At 44.6% G+C, this 20,237-nt stretch overlaps 1 protein-coding gene across 1 annotated transcript in view; it reads left to right on the top strand.

The window, feature by feature from the left end:
- LOC140186334 (multiple epidermal growth factor-like domains protein 9) overlaps positions 1–20,237 on the top strand; it is a 231,742-nt gene that overhangs the window by 193,482 nt on the left and 18,023 nt on the right. The window contains exon 4 of the mRNA XM_072240468.1: positions 177–326. Coding sequence (XP_072096569.1) covers positions 177–326 — 150 coding nt within the window. The remainder of the gene's footprint in view (positions 1–176; positions 327–20,237) is intronic.

Here is a 20,237-nt window from a genome sequence, read left to right as displayed (position 1 = left end):
TGTGGTTTTATTATTATTGTGTCCTTATTTTTGCTGCATTAGATCTGGAGTAACAATTAACCTGTTCTCCTTTACACTTGAGTACTGATGAATGACGATAAACAATCTTGAATATCTTCTGCAAACGTTTCAGACTGGAGCCCTCTCCTCATTTGTTCTATTTTATTTGGTTCTAGGCGCCTGCTTGAACTGCACTGGGAATACTGAAGGAGCAAACTGCGAGAACTGCAAGGAGAGTTACTACAGAAAGCCTCAGGGGAACTCTACGTCCGTGTGCGAGCGCTGCCCTTGCTCAGTAGTGACGTCTAGTGGAAGCTGCTATCTCAGTAACGTGGCACCATCTCTGGGTTCAAACTGTGCATTACAGGGAACACAACACTCAGTGCTTTCTGATTATGTGGATGTTAATCTCTCTCTGATAACGAGATGAACACACTTTGTGTGGTTTCTTAATCAGTATTTCTGTCAGAGATGTATTCAGCCAAAGCAACACTCACAAAATGCTGGAGGAACTCAGCAGGTATGGAGGAGAGCAAACAGTCTCAGTTTTGTGGTGAGACTCGTCATCAGGACTTGAAGGGTTTTGACGTAAAACATCAACTGTTTATTCCTCTCCATAAATGCTGCCTGACCTGCTGAGTTCCTCTAGCATGTTGTGTGTGGTTGGTCTGATAGATCTGATTTCTGTTGCGACATGCAGTTGGTAATGTCAGAATCCATTGATCTATCCTGCTTTGTGTCAATAGTTCCGGCTGCCGCTGGTCCTGTAATGCTGGTGGTGTAATGTCAGAATCCATTGATCTATCCTGCTTTGTGTCAATAGCTCAGGCTGCTGCTGGTCATGTAATGCTGGTGGTGTAATGCTGCTGGTCCTGTAATGCTGGTGGTGTAATGCTGCTGGTCTTGTAATGCTGCTGGTGTAATGTCAGAATCCATTGATCTATCCTACTTTGTGTCAATAGTTAAGGCAGCCGCTGGTCCTGTAATGAGTTGGGCAATATTTTCTTGGCATCTGCAGAATGTATTGTATCTATTGCCTGAGAAATAGATAAACATCTGAGATATATAACTGGTTCAAAGTTCATTTAATAGTCATTCAGCCATAAACAATTATACAGCTAAACAAAATAGTGTTCTCTGGGGCAAGGTGCAAAACATTGTGCGTGCAGTCACAGCACAAATAGTTACAATGGCATATATAGTCATAACATGATATTAGCACAAGTCTCTGGCCTGAAGTTTGATGTTCCATTGGATGTTGTCCAGGAACCACAATTCTGCAAGAACAAGTACGCAAAGCAAGAGGGAGCAAAAAAACATCCAGGAATGAGAATTATAGCCTCAAAATTGAGAGTGTCAATTTAGAACAGAAATGAAGAATTTCTTTAGCCAGAGGGTGGTGAATCTGTGGAATTCATTGCCACAGATGGCTGTGGAGGTCAAGTCGTTGTGTGTATTAACAGCTGAGGTTGATAGGTTCTTGATTAGTCAGCATGTCAAAGGCTATGCGGAGAAGGCAGGAGAATGGGTTCGAGTGGGATAATAAATCAGCCATGATAGCATGGTGGAGCAGACTCGATGGACTGAATGGCATAAGTCCTAGGGGCATGTGGTACGGCTGTAAGTGAACAGCAGAGAATTACAAGACAAAGGTGTTCCAGAGATGTCGACCCCATACACAGAACAATAAAGGTAAAAATTAAAATGTCTGCAGTTTCAGGAATAGGAATTGTGACTTCCCTTGTGATTGAAGACAGGGACTGTATCAGTTTGCATTGATAAAAACATGCAGCAACCGATGTCAGACTTGCATTTTGTGAAGCGCCTTACGAGAATAAAAGCTCATTTCGTGTTCAAAAGGTGTGTTAGTTCTTGTCAGCAGGGTTCCACCCTTCATTTCTACAGGCTTAGTCATCGAGTTCTTCCTTTGGTCAACATGTGTCGATGGTTACCTACAGCACGTCACCTAGAGCTGGGGCACCTGTCCCTCCTGTAGACTCCCCTTCCACAACAACTCCCCCTCTCAGACAACTCATCAACACACACAAAATGCTGGAGGAACTCAGCAGGCCTCCGGTACTTTGTGCGTGCTGTTTGGATTTCCAGCATCTGAGGGTTTTCTCTTGTTTGTTATTAGACAACTTATTAAATGGCATCTTGTGATTAGTATTACCCAGGGATCTTGCTAAAGGTTCATCCTTGTGATCCCAGAAATATATTTGTTAGATAACCTTTTAAACTGTGTGTGTGTGTGTGTGTGTGTGCGCGCGCACGCGCGGTGCGCGCATGCACACACGTCAGAGAGGAAAAGAATGAGAGAGCATGTCAGAGAGACAACATTTCTCAGAGAGAGAGAGCTTATCAGCAGCAAGTGCATGGGGCACAGAGAGTACATGGTTTTGATTGAGACAGTGAAAATACATCATTTGCATTAACAACCGACACAGTCCAAGGACGTGCTGGGGACAGCAATCCAATGTCACCATGCTTCCAGTGCCAACGTAACGTGCCCACAATTCACTAACTGCTATTTCTGTGGACTGTGGAAGGAAACCAGAGCACCCAGAGGAAATTCACATGGTTTATTTTACTTTTTCCATTTTAACTGTATCCATTACCATTGGCATTTTTGTGGTGTCTGTGCAGGGATCTGACCTCTACCATTACCATTACTAGGTTCACAGAAACATAGAAAAACCTACAACACAGTACAAAGCTGTGCCAAACATGTACTTACTTTAAAAATTACCTAGGGTGACCCATTGCCCTCTACTTTTTCTAAGCTTCATCTACCTATCCAAGAGTCTGTTAAAGACCCTATCGTATCCGGCTCCACCACCATTGCCGGCAGCCCATTCCATGTACTCACCACTCTCTGCATTAAAAAAAACTTACCCCTGACATCTCCTCTGTACCTACTTTCAAGCACCTTAAAACTGTATCTCTCATGCTATCCTCTGACTATCCACACGATCAATGCCTCTCATCATCTTATACACCTCTATCAGGTCACCTCTCATCCTCCGTCGCTCCAAGGAGAAAAGGCCAAGTTCGCTCAACCTATTCTCATAAGGCATGCTCCCCAATGCAGGCAACATCCTTGTAGATCTCCTCTGCACCCTTTCTATAGTTTCCACATCATTCCTGTAGTGAGGTGACCAGAATTGAGCACAGTACTCCAAGTGAGGTCTGACCAGGGTCCTATATAGCTGAAACATTACTTCTTGGCTCCTAAACTCAATCCCACGACTGATGAAGGCCAATGCACCGTATGCCTTCTTAAACACAGAGTCAAGCTGCGCAGCAGCTTTGAGTGTCCTATGGACTCGAACCCCAAGATCCCTCTGATTGTGTGGATAGTCAAAGGCTTTTTCTCAGGGCTCCAGGGCTGAAATGGCTAGCACGAGAGGGCACAGTTTTAAGGTGCTTTGAAGTAGGTACAGAGGCGATGTCAGGGGTAAATTTTTTACACAGAGTTTGGTGAGTGCATGGAATGGGCTGTTGGCGATGGTGGTGGGGGCGGATACGATAGGGTCTTTTAAGAGACTCCTGGATAGGTACATGGAGCTTAGAAAAATAGAGGGCTGTGGGTAACCCTAGGTAATTTCTAAGGTAAGGACGTGTTCAGCAGAGCTTTGTGGACCAAAGGGCCTATATTGTGCTGTAGGTTTTCTATTTTTCTGTCCTCCACACTGCCAAGTGTCTCACCATTAGTACTATATTCTGCCATCATATTTGACCTACCAAAATGAACCACCTCACACTTATCTGGGTTGAACTCCATTTGCCACTTCTCAGCCCAGTTTTGCATCCTATCAATGTCCCGCTGTAACCTCTGACAGCCCTCCACACTAACCACAACACTTCCAACCTTTGTGTCATCAGCAAATTTACTAACCCATCCCTCCACTTCCTCATCCAGGTCATTTATAAAACCCACAAAGAGAAGGGGCCCCAGAACAGATCCCTGAGGCACACCACTGGTCAACGACCTCCATGCAGAATATGACCCATCTACAACCACTCTTTGCCTTCTGTGGGCAAGCCAGTTCTGGATCCACAGAGCAAGGTCCCCTTGGATCATATGCCTCCTTACTTTCTCAATAGGCCTTGCATGGGGGGGGGGTACCTTATCAAATGCCTTGCTGAAATCCAACAACACTATATCTACTGCTCTACCTTCATCAATGTGTTCAGTCACATCCTCAAAAAAACGACCTGTCTTTGGCAAAGCCATTCCTAATCTATTCCTAATCATATTATGCCTCTCCAAATGTTCATAAATCCTGCCTCTCAGGAACTTCTCCATCTACTTACCAACCACTGAAGAAAGACTCTCTGGTTTATAATTTCCTGGGCTATCCCTACTCCCTTTCTTGAATAAGGGAACAACATCTGCAACCCTCCAATCTTCCAGAACCTCGCCCGTCCCCATTGATGATGCAAAGATCATCGCCAGAGACTCAGCAATCTCCTCCCTCGCCTCCCACAGCAGCCTGGGGTACATCTCATCCGGTCCCGGCGACTTATCCAAGTTGATGCTTTCCAAAAGCTCCAGCACATCCTCTTTCTTAATGTCTATAGGCTCAAGCTTTTCAATCCGCAGTAAGTCATCCCTACAATTGTCAAGATCCTTTTCAATAGTGAATACTGAAGCAAAGTATTCATTAAGTACCTCTGCTATTTCTTCTGGTTCCATACACACTTTTCCACTATCACACTTGATTGGTCCTGTTCTCTGACATCTTATCCTCTTGCTCTTCACATACTTGTAGAATGCCTTGGGGTTTTCCTTAATCCTGCTCGCCAAGGCCTTCTCATGGCCCTTTCTGTCTCTCCTAATTTCATTCTTATGCTCCTTCCTGCTAACCTTAATTTTCTAGATCTCTATCATTACCTAGTTTTTTGAACTTTTCACAAGCTTTTCTTTTCCTCTGGACTAGATTTTCAGCAGCCTTTGTACACCACATTTCCTGTACCCTACCATCCTTTCCCTGTCTCATTGGAATGTACCTATGCAGAATCCCACGCAACTATCCCCTGAACATTTGCCACATTTCTGCCGTACATTTCCCTGAGAACATCTGTTACCAATTTATGCTTCCAAGTTCCTGCCTGATAGCTTCATATTTCCCCTTACTCCAACTAAATGCTTTCCTAACTTGTCTGTTCCTATCCTTCTCCGATGCTATGGTAAAGGAGATAGAATTGTGATCACTGTCTCCAAAATGCTCTCCCACTGAGAGGCCTGATAACTGAGCAGTTCCATTTTCCAATACCAGATCAAGTACAGCCTCTCCTCTTGTAGGCTTATCTTCATGTTGTGTCAGGAAACCTTCCTGAACACACCTAACAAACTCCACCCCATCTAAACCCTTTGGTCTAGGGAGATGCCAATCAATATTGGGGAAATTAAAATCCCCCTTCACGACAGCCCTGTTATTATTACATCTTTCCTGAGTCTGTTTCCCTATCTGCTTCTCGATGTCCCTGTTACTATTGGGTGGTCTATAAAAAACACCCAGTTGAGTTATTGATCCCTTCCTGTTGCTAACTTCCACCAACAGAGGCTCAGTAGACAATCGCTCCATAACTTCCTCCTTTTCTGCAGCCGTGACACTATCTCTGATCAGCAGTGCCACGCCCCCACCTCTTTTGCCTCCGTCCCTGTCCTCTCTGAAACACCTAAAGCCTGGCATTTGAAGTAGCCATTCCTGCCCCTGTACCATTCAAGTCTGTGTAATGGCTACAACATCATAGCTCCAAGTGCTGATCCATGCTCTAAGATCATCTGCTTTATTCATGATACTCCTCACATTAAAATAGACACGTCTCAAACCATTGGTCTGAGCACGTCCCTTTTCTTTCACCGGCCTATCCTCCCTCTCGCACTGTCTCCAAGTTCTCTCTATTTCTGAGCCATCGGCCCCTTTCTCCATCTCTTCAGTTTGGTTGCCACCCCCCAGCAATTCTAGTTTAAACTCTCCCCAATAGCCTTAGCAAACCTCCCCGCCAGGATATTTATCCCCCTTGGGATTCAAGTGCAATCCGTCCTTTTTGTACAGGTCACTCCTGCCCCAAAAGAGGTCCCAATGAACCCAATGTTCAAAGGTTCATTTATTATCAAAGTATACAACTCTGAAATTCTTCTTCTCCGGATAGCCACAAAATCAAGAAAGAAAAGCAAAGAACAACAGCACAATCAACAACCTGCAAATAACTCCTCCCCGCTCAAAAAAGGAACAAAAATGGAACAGGCACATCGACCCCCAAATCCCCCTCCTCTGCACATAAAAAAACAAGGAAGATTGGGTGAAAAATACAGAATATAAAAACACTATAAAACTGAGAAAAAGTCTATAGTCCAAGGCCATATCTACAATGCAGAAAAGCTGGCTGGCGTTCTCTGGGCAAGGCAGCAGGACTTTCCCACTCTGGCAGTGAGCGATCCTACCAGTGCTAAAAAGGCAGCCTCTCCTCTCCGGCAGCTGAGCGATCCCCATGTGATCAAAGGGCAGTCTCCCCTCTCCAGCAGCAAAGTGATCCCACCAGCAATCAAGGGGCAGTCTCCCCTCTCCAGCAGCAAAGTGATCCCACCAGCAATCAAAGGGCAGTCTCCCCTCTCCAGCAGCAAAGTGATCCCACCAGCAATCAAAGGGCAGTCTCCCCTCTCCAGCAGCAAAGTGATCCCACCAGCAATCAAAGGGCAGTCTCCCCTCTCTGGTAGCAGAGCAATCTCATCAACAATCAATAGACAGTCTCCCCTCTCCGGTAACTACAGGTCAGTTAGTTTGACCTCAGTGGTTGGAAGATGTTGGAGTCAATTGTTAACGATGTGTTTTCGGGGGACTTGGAGGCACATAATACAGTAGGCCAAGGTCAGCATTCTTTCCTCAAGGGGATATCTTGCCTAACAAATCTGTTGGAATTCTTCGAAGAAATAACAAGCAGGATAGACAAAGGAGAATCATTTGATGTTGTGCACTTGGATTTTCAGAAGGCCTTTGACAAGGTGCCACACATGAGTCTGCTTAACAAGCTATGAGCCCATGGTATTACAAGAAAGTTTCTATACACTGGATAAAGCAGTGGCTTATTGGCAGTTGTGGCCCCTTATCTTTGAAGGGATGTGCTAAAACTGGAGAGGGTTCAAAGGATGTTCATGAAAATGATTCCAGGATTGACCGGTTTCTGATATGAACAGCATTTGATGGCTTTGGGCTTGAATTCACTGAAATTCAGAAGAATGAGGGGTGACCTCATCTGAAACCTATCTAATGGTGAAAGGCCTTGATAGAGTGGATGTGCAGAGGATGTTTCTTATGGTGGGAGATTCTAAGACCAGAGGACAGAGTCTCACAATACAGAGGCATCCTCTTAGAACAGAGATGAGGAGGAATTTCTTTAGCCAGAGGATGGTGAATCTGTGGAATTCTTTGCCACAGGCAGCTGTGGAGGGCAAGTCTTTATGTATATTTAAGGCAGAGGTTAATAGCTTCTTGAGTGGTCAGGGCATGAAGGGATGTGAGGAGAAGATGGGAGATTGGGGCTGAGAGGGAAATTGGATCAGCCATGATGAAATGGCAGAGCAGGCTCAATAAGCCACATTGTCAAATTCTGCTCTGATATTTTATGGTCTTGTTTCGAAAGAGCAATAACCAATCTGGGTAGTGGGGTGGAGATACGTAAGGCAGTCATTCCCTTTGCTGGCCTGCAGGTCACCCTTGGGAAGGGTGTAGCACTTGCTGCACCCCACTGATCAGAGTCATGTGAAGCCGTGGGAGCAGGTGGTAGATATCTGTAGAAGCAGCCGGGGCATGTTACAAATCCTGGTTATGTTGTCCTGTCCAAGACCGAAAGAAGCTGCAGAAGATCATGAACACAGCGCAGCACATCACACAAACCAATCTTCTGTCCGTGGATTCACTTTACACTGCATACTGTCGGAGCAGTGCTGCCAGGATAATCAAGGACACGATCCACCCAGCCAACACACTTTTTGTCCCTCTTCCCTCCGGGAGAAGGCTCAGGAGCTTGAAGACTCGTACGGCCAGATTTGGGAACAGCTTCTTTCCAACTATGATAAGACTGCTGAACAGATCCCGACCCGGATCTGGGCCGTACCCTCCAAATATTCAGACCTGCCTCTTGGTTTTTTTGCACTACCTCACTTCCCATTTTTCTATTTTCTATTTATGATTTATAATTTAAATTTTTAATATTTACTAATTTTAACTATTTTTACTATTTTTAATATTTAATATTTGTAATCCAGGGAGTGTGAAGCGCAGAATCAAATATCACTGTGATGATTGTACGTTCTAGTACCAATTGTTTGGTGACAATAAAGTATGAAGTATGTAATCACTAACTCCAGGCAGACAATCTCTGAAAAGTATCGATCATTTCAGGGGTCACCTGTCTTGTAAAGACACCACTCAGAGAAGGCAATGGCAAATCACTTCTGTAGAAAAAATTGCCAAGAACAATTGTGCTCAAGGAAAGACCATGATTGCCCATGTCATATGACACGGCATATAATGAACGAGGCTAAGTGGTCAATTTTAAGTTGAAAGTAAAGATCGGTTATTTGCTGACACTAAAACCTCACCCCAATGGTTTGATCATTTGACAGCTTTTGACTATGTTTCAGCCTGACTATTTACAACAGCCTGCTTTTATTTCTGTGCTCTGTTGCTGTTAGCTGCAATGTACGTAGTCCATTTGGTAGTCTTTCCAAATCTGTGAACCCTTTCTTTGCAACCCATTAATTAACAGTAGATTGAGTTGTCTGCCATTCCTGTGGCTAGAAGCTAATTATGGTGTGCTGGCACATCAGCCTGAACGTGTGAACTGCAGTTGGGACTTACAACGCGGTCCAGTAAACTGTGCATTGTGAATTTGTTCCTGTTGAGATTAAACCTTCCCCAGCACTCTAACCAACCATGCATAGATTTCTCAACAGGATGCTTTAAGCTGAATTCTGCAGAGAGAAGATAACATTTTGACATGTCAAAGAGCTCCCTGTTTTTCAGCCGTGCAGAGGGTGATTTGTTCAGTGGTTTTCTTGTTTTGAAGGCTGCTTTGTCAGTTCCTGATGCTTTACATTGAAGAGGTAAATATGGAGCGTTCTTCTGACAGTGGAGTGTTGGCTGTGTCAGTGAGTGCGAAGGACCTGTAATTTACATACACAGATAGACGTTGAAGTGTTTCTCCCAACACAAGATCAGCCTGAATCACACAATTACCAGTACGAGTACCAGTACTTATCAGGTTGTAGATGGGCACCACTACAGCAGTGGTCTATTTAGTCTCCTCCCTTTGCCACATGAATTACCTCCTTGTTCCCTCGCCCCTGTAGAATGCAGTATAAACATTTCTGCAGTTAGGATGCAGAAAGGTGAGGCACTGACGAAGAATGAAATGAGCCTATGAGGAAGAAAGAGGAGGTAGGAACTTGGGATAGGGTGCAGAGTGTTGTAAACTCAGCCAGCTCCATCATGGACACTAACCTCCCCAGAATCCAGGACATCTTTAAAAGGCAATGCCTCAAAAAGAGAGCATCCATCAATAAGGACCCCTACCACATAGGATGTGCCCTCTTCTTATTACTACCACCTAGAAGGAGGTACAGAAGCCTGAAGACCAGCACCAGTTTTAGGAATAGCTTCTTCACCACTATCAGATTTCTGAATGGTCCATGAGCACCACCTCACTATTTGAAATATTGTGGAATTTTGGTAGCTCGGCTTGGCTATTTGGAAGTTTGGTTGTCACCGATCTTGGCAAAATGTTTGCAGAAGTTTCGGCTCCAATCGAGAAGACCATAAGATATAGGGGCAGAAGTAGGCCATTCGGCCCATCGAGTCTGCTCTGCCATTCAATCATGAGCTGATCCAATTCTTCCAGTCATCCCCACTCCCCTGCCTTCTCCCAATACTCTTTGATGCCCTGGCTAATCAAGAACCTATCTATATCTGCCTTAAATGCATCCAATGACTTGGCCTCTACAGCCGCTCGTGGCAACAAATTCCACAGATTTACCACCTTCTGACTAAAGTAATTTCTCTGCATCTCAGTTCTAAAAGGACATCCTTCAATCCTGAAGTTGTGCCCTCTTGTCCTAGAATCCCCTACCATGGGAAATAACTTTGCCATATCTAATCTGTTCAGGGCTTTTAATATTCGGAATGTTTCTATGAGATCCCCCCGCATTCTCTTGAACTCCAGGGAATACAGCCCAAGAGCTGCCAGACGTTCCTCATATGGTAACCCTTTCATTCCTGGAATCTTTCTCGTGAATCTTCTCTGAACCCTTTCCAATGTCAATATATCCTTTCTAAAATAAGGAGCCCAAAACTGCACAAAATACTCCCAAGTGTGATCTCACATGTGCCTTATAGAGCCTCAACATCACATCCCTGCTGTTATATTCTATACCTCTAGAAATAAATGCCAACGTTGCATTCACCTTCTTCACAACCGACTCAGCCTGGAGGTTAACCTTCAGGGTATCTTGCACAAGGACTCCCAAGTCCCTTTGCATCTCTACATTTTGAATTCTCTCCCCATCTAAGTAATAGTCTGCCCGTTTATTTCTTCCACCGAAGTGCATGACCAAACACTTCCCAACATTGTATTTCATTTGCCACTTCTTTGCCCATTCCCCTAAACTACTTAAGTCTCTCTGCAGGCTCTCTGTTTTCTCAACACTATCCGCTCCTCCACCTATCTTTGTATTGCTGGCAAATTTAGCCACAAATCCATTAATACCGAACCAGTAGGATTGGTCGGTACCATCCGAGGGGAATAATGCTCATAGTGATGTTTGGCAAGATATACATCTCTAGAGTTAGAAAATATGTGATAGCATTGCACCAGTGGTAGCTTTATTACTTCAAATAAGTAATCACTTTTTGTGTATATTCCATATTAACATCAATACCACAGAAAATGTTACCCCACCCCCAAAAGGTTAAAAACTCATTTGGAGAGATTTCTATAGTTTTATCAATGTCATGATATCTTCCATATTGTTGTATCAAATCAAAACAATCTTAAGCTTTTGTCATGGTATATAGAATTACAGTACAATAATTCAAATGTGGGGTTCCACACGGCCATAACCTAGGCCCCATTTGGTTGTAAAATGAATATATTTAATCAAAGACTGCTTTCCATACTTTCATAACCAATTAATAATCATAATAATTTTCCAAGTCTTCCACGTCTTCCACATCTTCATCTGAACTTTTCACACTCTCTGAGATGGATGCCTGGTTCTCTCAGTCTGCCAGTCTACACATGTCAGTACACCTGAGGCCATTTACAACACACATACATCTTGGGAGTGAACATTTTTTTGGGACAGTTACAGGCCAGTAGATCCAGGATGGCAACGGGTGCTGGCTGGCCTTCCATCCAGTGCACCACCAACTGTTCAGCTTCCTCTTCTCTCTCCATCTTCCATCCTCTGCCAGCACAGTTTGGCACTTGGGGTCCTTCTCCAAACATCTTTGCCATATACCAGCCTGGTAGTTGGCTCGCTGTGCATGTTTTGTTAAGCAGTCCTTACATGGTGGGAGTTGATGACTTTCGATTTCACCTTTTTTTTGGCACAGAAAAGGTGATACCTGAGCTCATTGACCTTGGTGGTCGGTGCTTTTGGGGCACACAGGAGACATGTAAATGCCTCCAGTTTGTCTATTAGTTCTGGGGAGAGGTCCCATTCCTGATCCAACTCTTAAGAATGTGTCCTGAGTTTCCCTGTTGCTGGTCAGAAGTTTTAGGGCACTTGTCTTCCCTTTGCCTGCAAAAGCGCTTACAGTGTCACATCCTGTATATGCGTGCAACCCGATGAGAGCCCTACAAACCTCTATGCCAACAGTGGCAGCAAACTTCCTGATGTCTACAAGCCTTGTGCGGGTTCTACTGCCACACTTCTGGAACAATGGGGCCTCAATCTTGTCACAAAATGCTAAAGACGTGTGTCTTCTGAGCAGATCACTACAGATTGGAATCCCTCTCTTGTGGCATGGGCAGCATGGAGAAGTAGGTGGCCATCTGCTTCTTCTTGTTGACACTGAAGAGCTGACACCTCACTGTCTTGAGATGTGATTCTGTAACATTTGTCATTCACAGTTGCGTACAGAATCTTCTCCTGTAGCTTTGCTCTGTACTCCGCCTTCCTCCATTCATGGACTATGAAGCTAATGAGACTATTTTTGTTACTGACTTTGGTTAGGAAGCTCCTCCATTGCCTCACCATCTGTGTGCCTGTGATACCTTGCAACTCATGACCAGTCTCTTCACCCCGTAGAGATCTTCCACTATTCTTATAGAGTTCTCCTTGTATGTGTCGAACACAACATCTATTCTGCTACTCTGACTGCCTTCCCTCAGAGCCATACCCAGAATTGTTGTGGCAACATCTCTGAAAGTAACTTGATCACCTTTCACTCTTTGGACCAAGTTCATTTCATCAACCACTGTAGCAGAGTTTCCTGGGAGTTGCTCTTCTACTGCTACATTTTTCTGCAAGGTTGTGTCTAAAGTAGCTTTATTTGCCTTTCTCAGCAATTCTTCTGGTGTGGACAGGCCCCAGGGCAATGGTCCAAGGGGATGAGAAAGGATATCCTCCATACGTAGACTGTGCCCTGTGTCATCACTATGATGTGTCCAAACAAAGATCTGTCTGCTTTCAAGATGACCGCTCTCCCATTTGATTTCACTTCTCTCTTCTTACACATATCATTGAATGTTTTCAGCTTGTTGGTTTTCATTGGGTCATGGAATTTCTTTGCTGGTGGGTTTTCCTCTAGTCTCTCAACCTTGAAGGTTGCATAGAATTGCTCACCAATCTCATAAGCCTTCATCATGTTGGAGGCAATGTCCTTGCGGGCTGCCTTTGCCGTAGAGTTGCTAATGAGGTCCCGCTTCTCTGCAAATGGGTTGACTCATTCATGTATGAGGCTAACCACTGCTGAAACTGCTTCCTCATTTTTCTGGATTCTTGGCCGCTGTAGCTCCGCATGACAAAGCTCTGATTTGTTGCCTTGCACCATCTCCCTTAACTGACCCAGGAATGCACTGCGGCGCTCAGCTGTTATGTAGTAACATAGAAACATAGAAAATAGGTGCAGGAGTAGGCCATTCGGCCCTTCGAGCCTGTGCCACCATTCAGTATGATCATGGCTGATCATCCAACTCAGAACCCTGTACCTGCCTTCTCTCCATACCCCCGATCCCTTTAGCCACAAGGGCCTTATCTAACTCCCTCTTAAATACAGCCAATGAACTGGCCTCAACTGCTTCCTGTGGCAGAGAATTCCACAGATTCACCACTCTCTGTGTGAAGGAGTTTTTCCTAATCTCGGTCCTAAAAGGCTTCCCCTTTATCCTCAAACTGTGACCCCTCGTTCTGGACTCCCCCAACATCGGAAATAATCTTCCTGCATCTAGCCTGTCCAATCCCTTTAGGATTTTATACGTTTCAATAAGATCCCCCCTCAATCTTCTAAATTCCAATAAGCCGAGTCGATCCAGTCTTTCATCATCTGAAAGTCCTGCCATCCCAGGAATCAATCTGGTGAACCTTCTTTGTACTCCCTCTATGGCAAGGATGTCTTTCCTCAGGCTGAACCATGATGTGCCTCCAGGAGTCTGTGTGTCTTTGTTCACTGTGGCTTCAACAGCCTGGTCCACAGGGATCTGCCCAGAGGGGTTGTTACTTGACAGCTGCACTGAGAATTGGCCTGTCTTGAAGGCCTCATACACAGGATTTTTCTCTGGGAGGTTCATCATCTGAGCAAAGTAAGGGGACAGGTACGTGGCATAATTCATCTTATCATAGGCGAAGCTCCATGGGATCGTGGTTCTTACAGCATGGAGGTGCAACTCCCAGTCCCCCTCACAGAAAGCTACCACTGCTGCAATGCTGTTGTATATTTTCTAGCACTAGGGGTGCATACCTTGCCAAAAATCACTATAAGAATTATTCCCCCCAGATGGTACTGTTGGTCCAAATTTGGGGTCCTGGCTCACGGACTATAGTCCAAATCATTGACACACATTGTAAAAAGCAGCGGTCCCAACACCGACCCCTGTGGAACTTCACTGGTAACCAGCAGCCAGCCAGAACAGGATCCCTTTATTGGCAATCTCTGTTTTCTACCGACCAGCCAATGCTCCACCCATGCTAGTAACAATAAATATCTTGTGTAGAAACAAAGATTTGACGATAGGCATGGATTAAAATGAAAAAGAAGAAGCTGACCCTTCTGGTTGTCCATCGTGTCAGATGATGACAGGAAACCTGTGCAGGAGTTTTTAAAGATGAAAAACCATTGCCCTGGGACAGTTCGTGTCTCTTGACTTTGAAAGTCCAGATCCAGTGGTACAAGTAGTCGTCACAAACTGGGGTCTTCCTTGGTTGCAGTGGATGACCATTACGTCTTCTGTGTTCTGTCATGCCCTTCGCTCTCCACAGAGCGCTGCAGTTCCACCATCCTGCCCCTGAAATTAGAGCGAACAGGCATGGGCCTATAATTTAATCCAGTGATGTACATGATTGCCATTATAGAGTTGTATAGTGTAGAACCAAGCTCTTTGGCCTATAATTTAATCCAGTGACATATATGATTATTATTATTATAGAGTTGTATGTTGAAGAACCAAGCCCTTTGGCCCACCCTATCTATTCTGGCTGCCATCCCAATCTACACTGATCCCACTTGCCTGCATAAATTCCATCCGCTCTGTACCCTGTTCATTTAGAAAACTGTCCATGTAATCCTTGCTGGAGTAACAAAACATCTATGGAGGGAATAAGCAGTCTTAATGTTTTGTGCCTAGACCCTTTAACAACATTTCAGGGTCCTGATACTATTCCTACATCCATCACCACCTCTGGCAACTTGTTCCAGATACCAACTACTCTGTGTGTGAAACACTTGCCCCTCAGATCCCCTTTTACCCTCCTCTCTCTCTCTCTCACTTTGAACCCATCTCATTGAGATTGAACCTCTGAAAAATTGGTGCGTCACAGGCACCTCTGCATCCCTGACAATCAGTTTGTCTCTGACATTGACATCACTGTTTGGACACACAACCATCAGCAGTGCTTGTTTAACAAAGCAGAGTAAAACTCGAGCAAGCTTGGAGTCAGAAATTCCACTCCCTCATCACTGAACTCTTCAACTTGTAGGAGATCACAGTCACCCCAGTGTCCACCACCAAAGATCTTAGCTGCTTATTGGACAGAAGCACTCCCAGCTCTGAAGGATCTTGACTCATTGTAAGGGATGTGGTAAGATCCATCCAGCTGATTAGAAGGATTTGTATTGTCAGGAAAGAGTACATGTTTTGAAATAATTTGGTAAATTGATTTATTATTGTTATGTGTACCGATGTACAGTGAAAAGCTTGTCTTGTATACTGTTCATGCAGATCAGATCATTACACATTGCACTGAGGTAGTACAAAGTAAAGCAAGAACAGAATGCAGATTAAAATGTTAAAGTTACTGACAAAATGAAGTGCAGGCAGATAATAAGGTGTAAGAGTCATAATGATGTAAATTTTGAGGTTGAGTGTCCATCTTATCGTATGAGGGAACTATTTAATCATCTTATAACAATAGGGTAGAAACTATCCTTGGACCTGGTGGTACGTGCTTTCAGGCTTTTGTATCTTCTGCCCAATGGAAGATGCGAGGGAGCGGCCGGGGTGGGTGGGGTCTTTGATTATGCTGGCTGCTTTATCGAGGCAGTGAGAAGTGCAGACAGTATAAAGTTAGGGTCGTAAAGAAAGCTTTTGGCATATTAGACTTCATAAATCAATGTATTGAATAGAGGAGATGAGATATTATGTTGAAGTTGAATAAGATGTCCCTGAGGCCTAATTTGGAGTATTGTGTATGGTTTCATCACCTATGTATAGGAAAGATGTAAATGTGTATGAAAGAGTGCAGAGAAAATTTACAAGGATGTTGCAGGACTTGAATCTAGGCAAAGATTGAATAGGTTAGAACTTAATTATGCCTTAGAACATAGAAGATTGAGGGGAGATGTGTTAGAGATGTACAAAGTTATGAGGGGTATAGATAGGGTAAACGCAAGCAGGCTTTTTCCACTGAGGGTGGGTGAGACAACAAATAGAGGTCATGGGTTAAGTGTGAAAGGTGAACAGTTTAAGGGAAACGTGAGGGGAAACGTCTCCCCTCAGAGGGTGGTAAGAGTGTGGATGGTCCCAAGGGCTTGTTTCCGAGCTGTAATGTTCTGTGACCCTGTCACTGAAGTCTCCTGGGTGATCTTGGTGTCAGGCATGATTATTGCAACCCATCACCCAGCCAAGATTCCCAGAGATGGATTATCCACTGAATAACAGAAAGACAAACCCTGTTGAGTGCTGCAAATCTGAGGTGAAGTAGAAGTAGCCAGAAATCTTGAGCTGCTTGGGTGGCCTAAGGATGATCCTTCCTTATCAGATGCTGACTTGGAGGCAGTTGAGCATCCCAGCCGTCTCACTATCACAGGGAAGTTTACTCCGATTAGTGGATCACAGACCCAGGGGTATATGATACAGTGGTGAGGAAAGTCTCCTCACTCAGCTGGTGATTTCTTCTTCTTCTTCTTCTTCCTCTTCTTCTTCCTCTTCTTCTTCCTCTTCTTCTTCTTCTTCTTCCTCTTCCTCCTCCTCCTCCTCTTCCTCTTCCTCCTCCTCTTCCTCCTCCTTCCCCCTTTCCCCCTTCCCCCCTTCCCCTCCTTCTCCCTCTTTTCCCTTTTCCCTCTTCCCCCTCTTCCCTCCTTCCCCCTCCCCCTCCTCTCCTTCTTCTTCTTCTCCTCCTCCTCCTCCTCCCTCCCCCCCCCCCCCCCACTGCAGCACAGGCTGCCGAAAGCAGCTTACCAGAGACCTCTGCCCTGGGCTGGTCTTCCAAGGTGTAGCTCATCGAAGATCCTTACTCTCCTCGGGATGAGGTCTTTGGAGCTTCTGTTGGTGTACCTATAGCTCTGGGTTTTTATGGGATGGGGGTAGTTATGTCCATGCCCAAGCCGCCGCCTTTCACAGCCTTTCGGACCTGCCATGGTGGGTGTATTGTGCTGTAAAGCTGTGAGCCAAAGCGCCTGCACTGTGAAGTAATGTTCTGTGTTCTGTCCGCAGCATGTGTTAGCGGTAATAAATCTGTTTCTGATTCTCGTTCTGGTGCGCGAGGAGATCCAGTCTGGAGTCTGAACATCAGTACACAGTGCCAGTGGCTGTTGTCTCCCACTACCCACCCAGCCCAAACACTGACCACACCACTTATCAATGCCACTTTCCTGGTATTGTACGTATTAGAGCGGTGATCTGGGCTTCTGGTACATTTACATGGTCCACAAAGAGACTGATCCTCTGATATGATAATACCAAAGAACTTAAAGTTACCATCTCCACCTCTGATTGCCTAATAAGGACTGCCTCATGGACCTCTGGGTTCCTCCTCCTTCAGTCAATAAGCTATTTGGTTTTGATGACATTGAGCGAAAGGTTGCTGTTGTGGCACTGTTCAGCTAGATTTCCAATCTCCCTTCTAAGTGCCAGTTTGTCACCACCTTTGATCCAGTCAATGGCAGTGGTATCACCAGCAAAGTTAAATATCACATTGGAACTGCACTCAGCCTCACAATTTCTTTATTTTTCTGTAAATACCGGCAAGAAAATTAATCTCAGGGTAATATATGGTGACATCTGTGTTCTTTGTTAATAAATTTAATTTGAACTTTGAGAGGCTGAGCATTTTAGTAAAGTTACATCGCTGACAAGTGAGTTTCTAAATTGGAAGTGAGAAAACAGAAGAATGGGGATAAAATGATGTGTGCTGCTGTGCTGTGGGCATTGGAGTGAACCTATTGTCAGCGTAGGGAACATCAGAGGCTGCAGCTAATTAGTGTTAACAAAGCAGCCAGTCTGTCTCTGATTAACTCTCTGGAGGTGCAGGCAAAGGGAATGATAAGGTTAGTTTGCAAGTTTAAAGAGAAGGGGAGGGGGAGACAGGTTGTCTGCCTAAGGAAAACTGATTTGTACATGGAACACAGGAACACACTGGCTAGGGCAGCAGCTGACAGTGATGGCAAATGGAAGGCTGGCCTTTATTTCAAGGAGACTGGAGTATAAAAGCAGGGAAACCTCGTCCAAGCCACTAGTGAGACACCTCAAGAGTACAGCAGCTAATTCTGCTCTTCCTTTGAAGGAGAGGTATCGTTTTATTGAGGGCATTTCAGAGAAGGTTCACTTGTATAGTCCTGGGATTCAAGGGATTCTTCTATTAGGAAGGCTTTTAACAGGTTAGGGCTCACTGGAATTTTGAAGAACGAGAGGTGGTCATATGAAAACAGATATTTTGAGGGATATAAATGATGTCTTTAATTGCCACAGTTTGTCTTCTGCACATTTAAGCAACACACACAAAATGCTGGACGAACTCAGCAGGCCAAGCAGCATCTAAGGAAAAGAGTCAACATTTCGGGTCAGGACTATTCATCAAGACTGGAGAAAAAATGAGAAGTCAGAATAAGAAGATTGGGGAATGGGAGGAAGAAGTAAAGGTGGCAAGTGATAGGTGAAATCGGGGGGGGGTGGGGGAGATGTGAAGTAAAGAGCTGGGAAGTTGATTGGTGAAAGAGGAAAAGGGCTGGAGGAGGGGGAATCGGATAGGAGGGGAAGAAAGGGAAGGGGGGGAGCACCAGAGGGAGGCAATGGGTAGGTAAGGAGATAAGGTAAAAGAGGGAAATGAGAATGGGGAATGGTGAAGTAAAAGGGAGGCAACTACCAGAAGTTCAAGAGATTGATGTTCATGTGATCAGATTGGAGGCTACCCAGATGGAATACGAGGTGTTGCTCCTCCAACCTGAGTATCACCTCATCACGGCAGCAGAGGAGGTCATGGAGTGACGTGTCGGAATAGGAATGGGAAGGAGAATTAAAATGGTTGGTCACCAGGAGATCCTGCTTTTTTTCTGGCAGATGTGCTGCTGAAGGGTCTCGGCCCAAGAAGTTGGCTGTTTACTTTTTTCCATAGATGCTGCCTGGCCTGCTGAGTTCCTCCAGCATTTTGTGTGTGTTGCTTGGATTTCCAGCATCTGCAGATTTCACCTTGTTTATTTTGCATATTGGTTGTTTGTCAGTCTTTTTCATTTAGAATTTTTTTCATAAGTTCTATTGAACCTCTTCACTTTCTATAAATGCTTGCAAGAAAATGAATCTCAATGTAGTATCTGCTAACATTTATGTACTTAGATAATAAACTTCATAATAACTTTAATTCTAAAGAATAAGAAATGAAGGTCATTGTAGGTTACTATGGGACATTGGCAGGATGCAGGATGGAGGTGAGGGTAGTGTAGAAGGTTCACCATAAGACATAGGAGCCATTCAGCCCATTGAGTCCACGCTGACATTTCATCATGGCTGACCCCAGATTTCATTCAATCCCATACACCTGCCCTCTCACCATATCCATTGATGCACCGACCAATCAGAAATATATCAACTTCCGCTTTGAATATACCCAGGGACTTGGCCTCCACCACAGTCCGTGGCAGAGCATTCCACAGATTCACCACTCTTTGACGAAGAAAATTCCTCCTTACTGCTGTTCTAAAATGTTGCCCCTCAATTTTGAGCATGTGTCCTCTAGTTCTGGATACCTGACCAGAGGAAACATCCTCTCCACATCCACCTTATCTAGTCCTTTCAATATTCTGTAGGTTTCAATGAGATCCCAACTCATTCTTCTAAATTCCAGTGCGTACAGGCCCAAAGCTACTGAACGCTACTCATTTGTTAGCCCCTTCATTCCTGGAATCATCCTCGAGAACCTCCTCCGGACTCTCTCCAATAACAACGCATCCTTTCTGAGATATGGGGCCTGACTAGTGTTTTATAAAGCTTCAGCATTATCTCCTCATTTTTATGTTCTGTTCCTCTTAAAATAAATGCCACCATTGTATTGGCCTCTTTACCACAGACTCAACCTGTGAATTAACCTGCTGGGAGTCTTGCAGGAGGACTCCGAGGCCCCTCTGCACCTCTGATGTTTGCATTTTCTCCCCGCTTAGATAATAGTCTACTATTGTTCCTTTCACCGAAATGCATAATCTTACATTTCCCAACACTATTCCATCTGCCACTTTTTTCCCCATTCTTCCAATTTGCCTGTCCTTTTGTAATCACATTGCTTCCTCAGCACTACCTGCCCC

The sequence above is a fragment of the Mobula birostris genome, chromosome 22 (assembly GCF_030028105.1).
Source record: "Mobula birostris isolate sMobBir1 chromosome 22, sMobBir1.hap1, whole genome shotgun sequence".
Classification (NCBI taxonomy): Eukaryota; Metazoa; Chordata; class Chondrichthyes; order Myliobatiformes; family Myliobatidae; genus Mobula; species Mobula birostris.
This window is presented reverse-complemented; position numbering and strand designations above follow the sequence as displayed.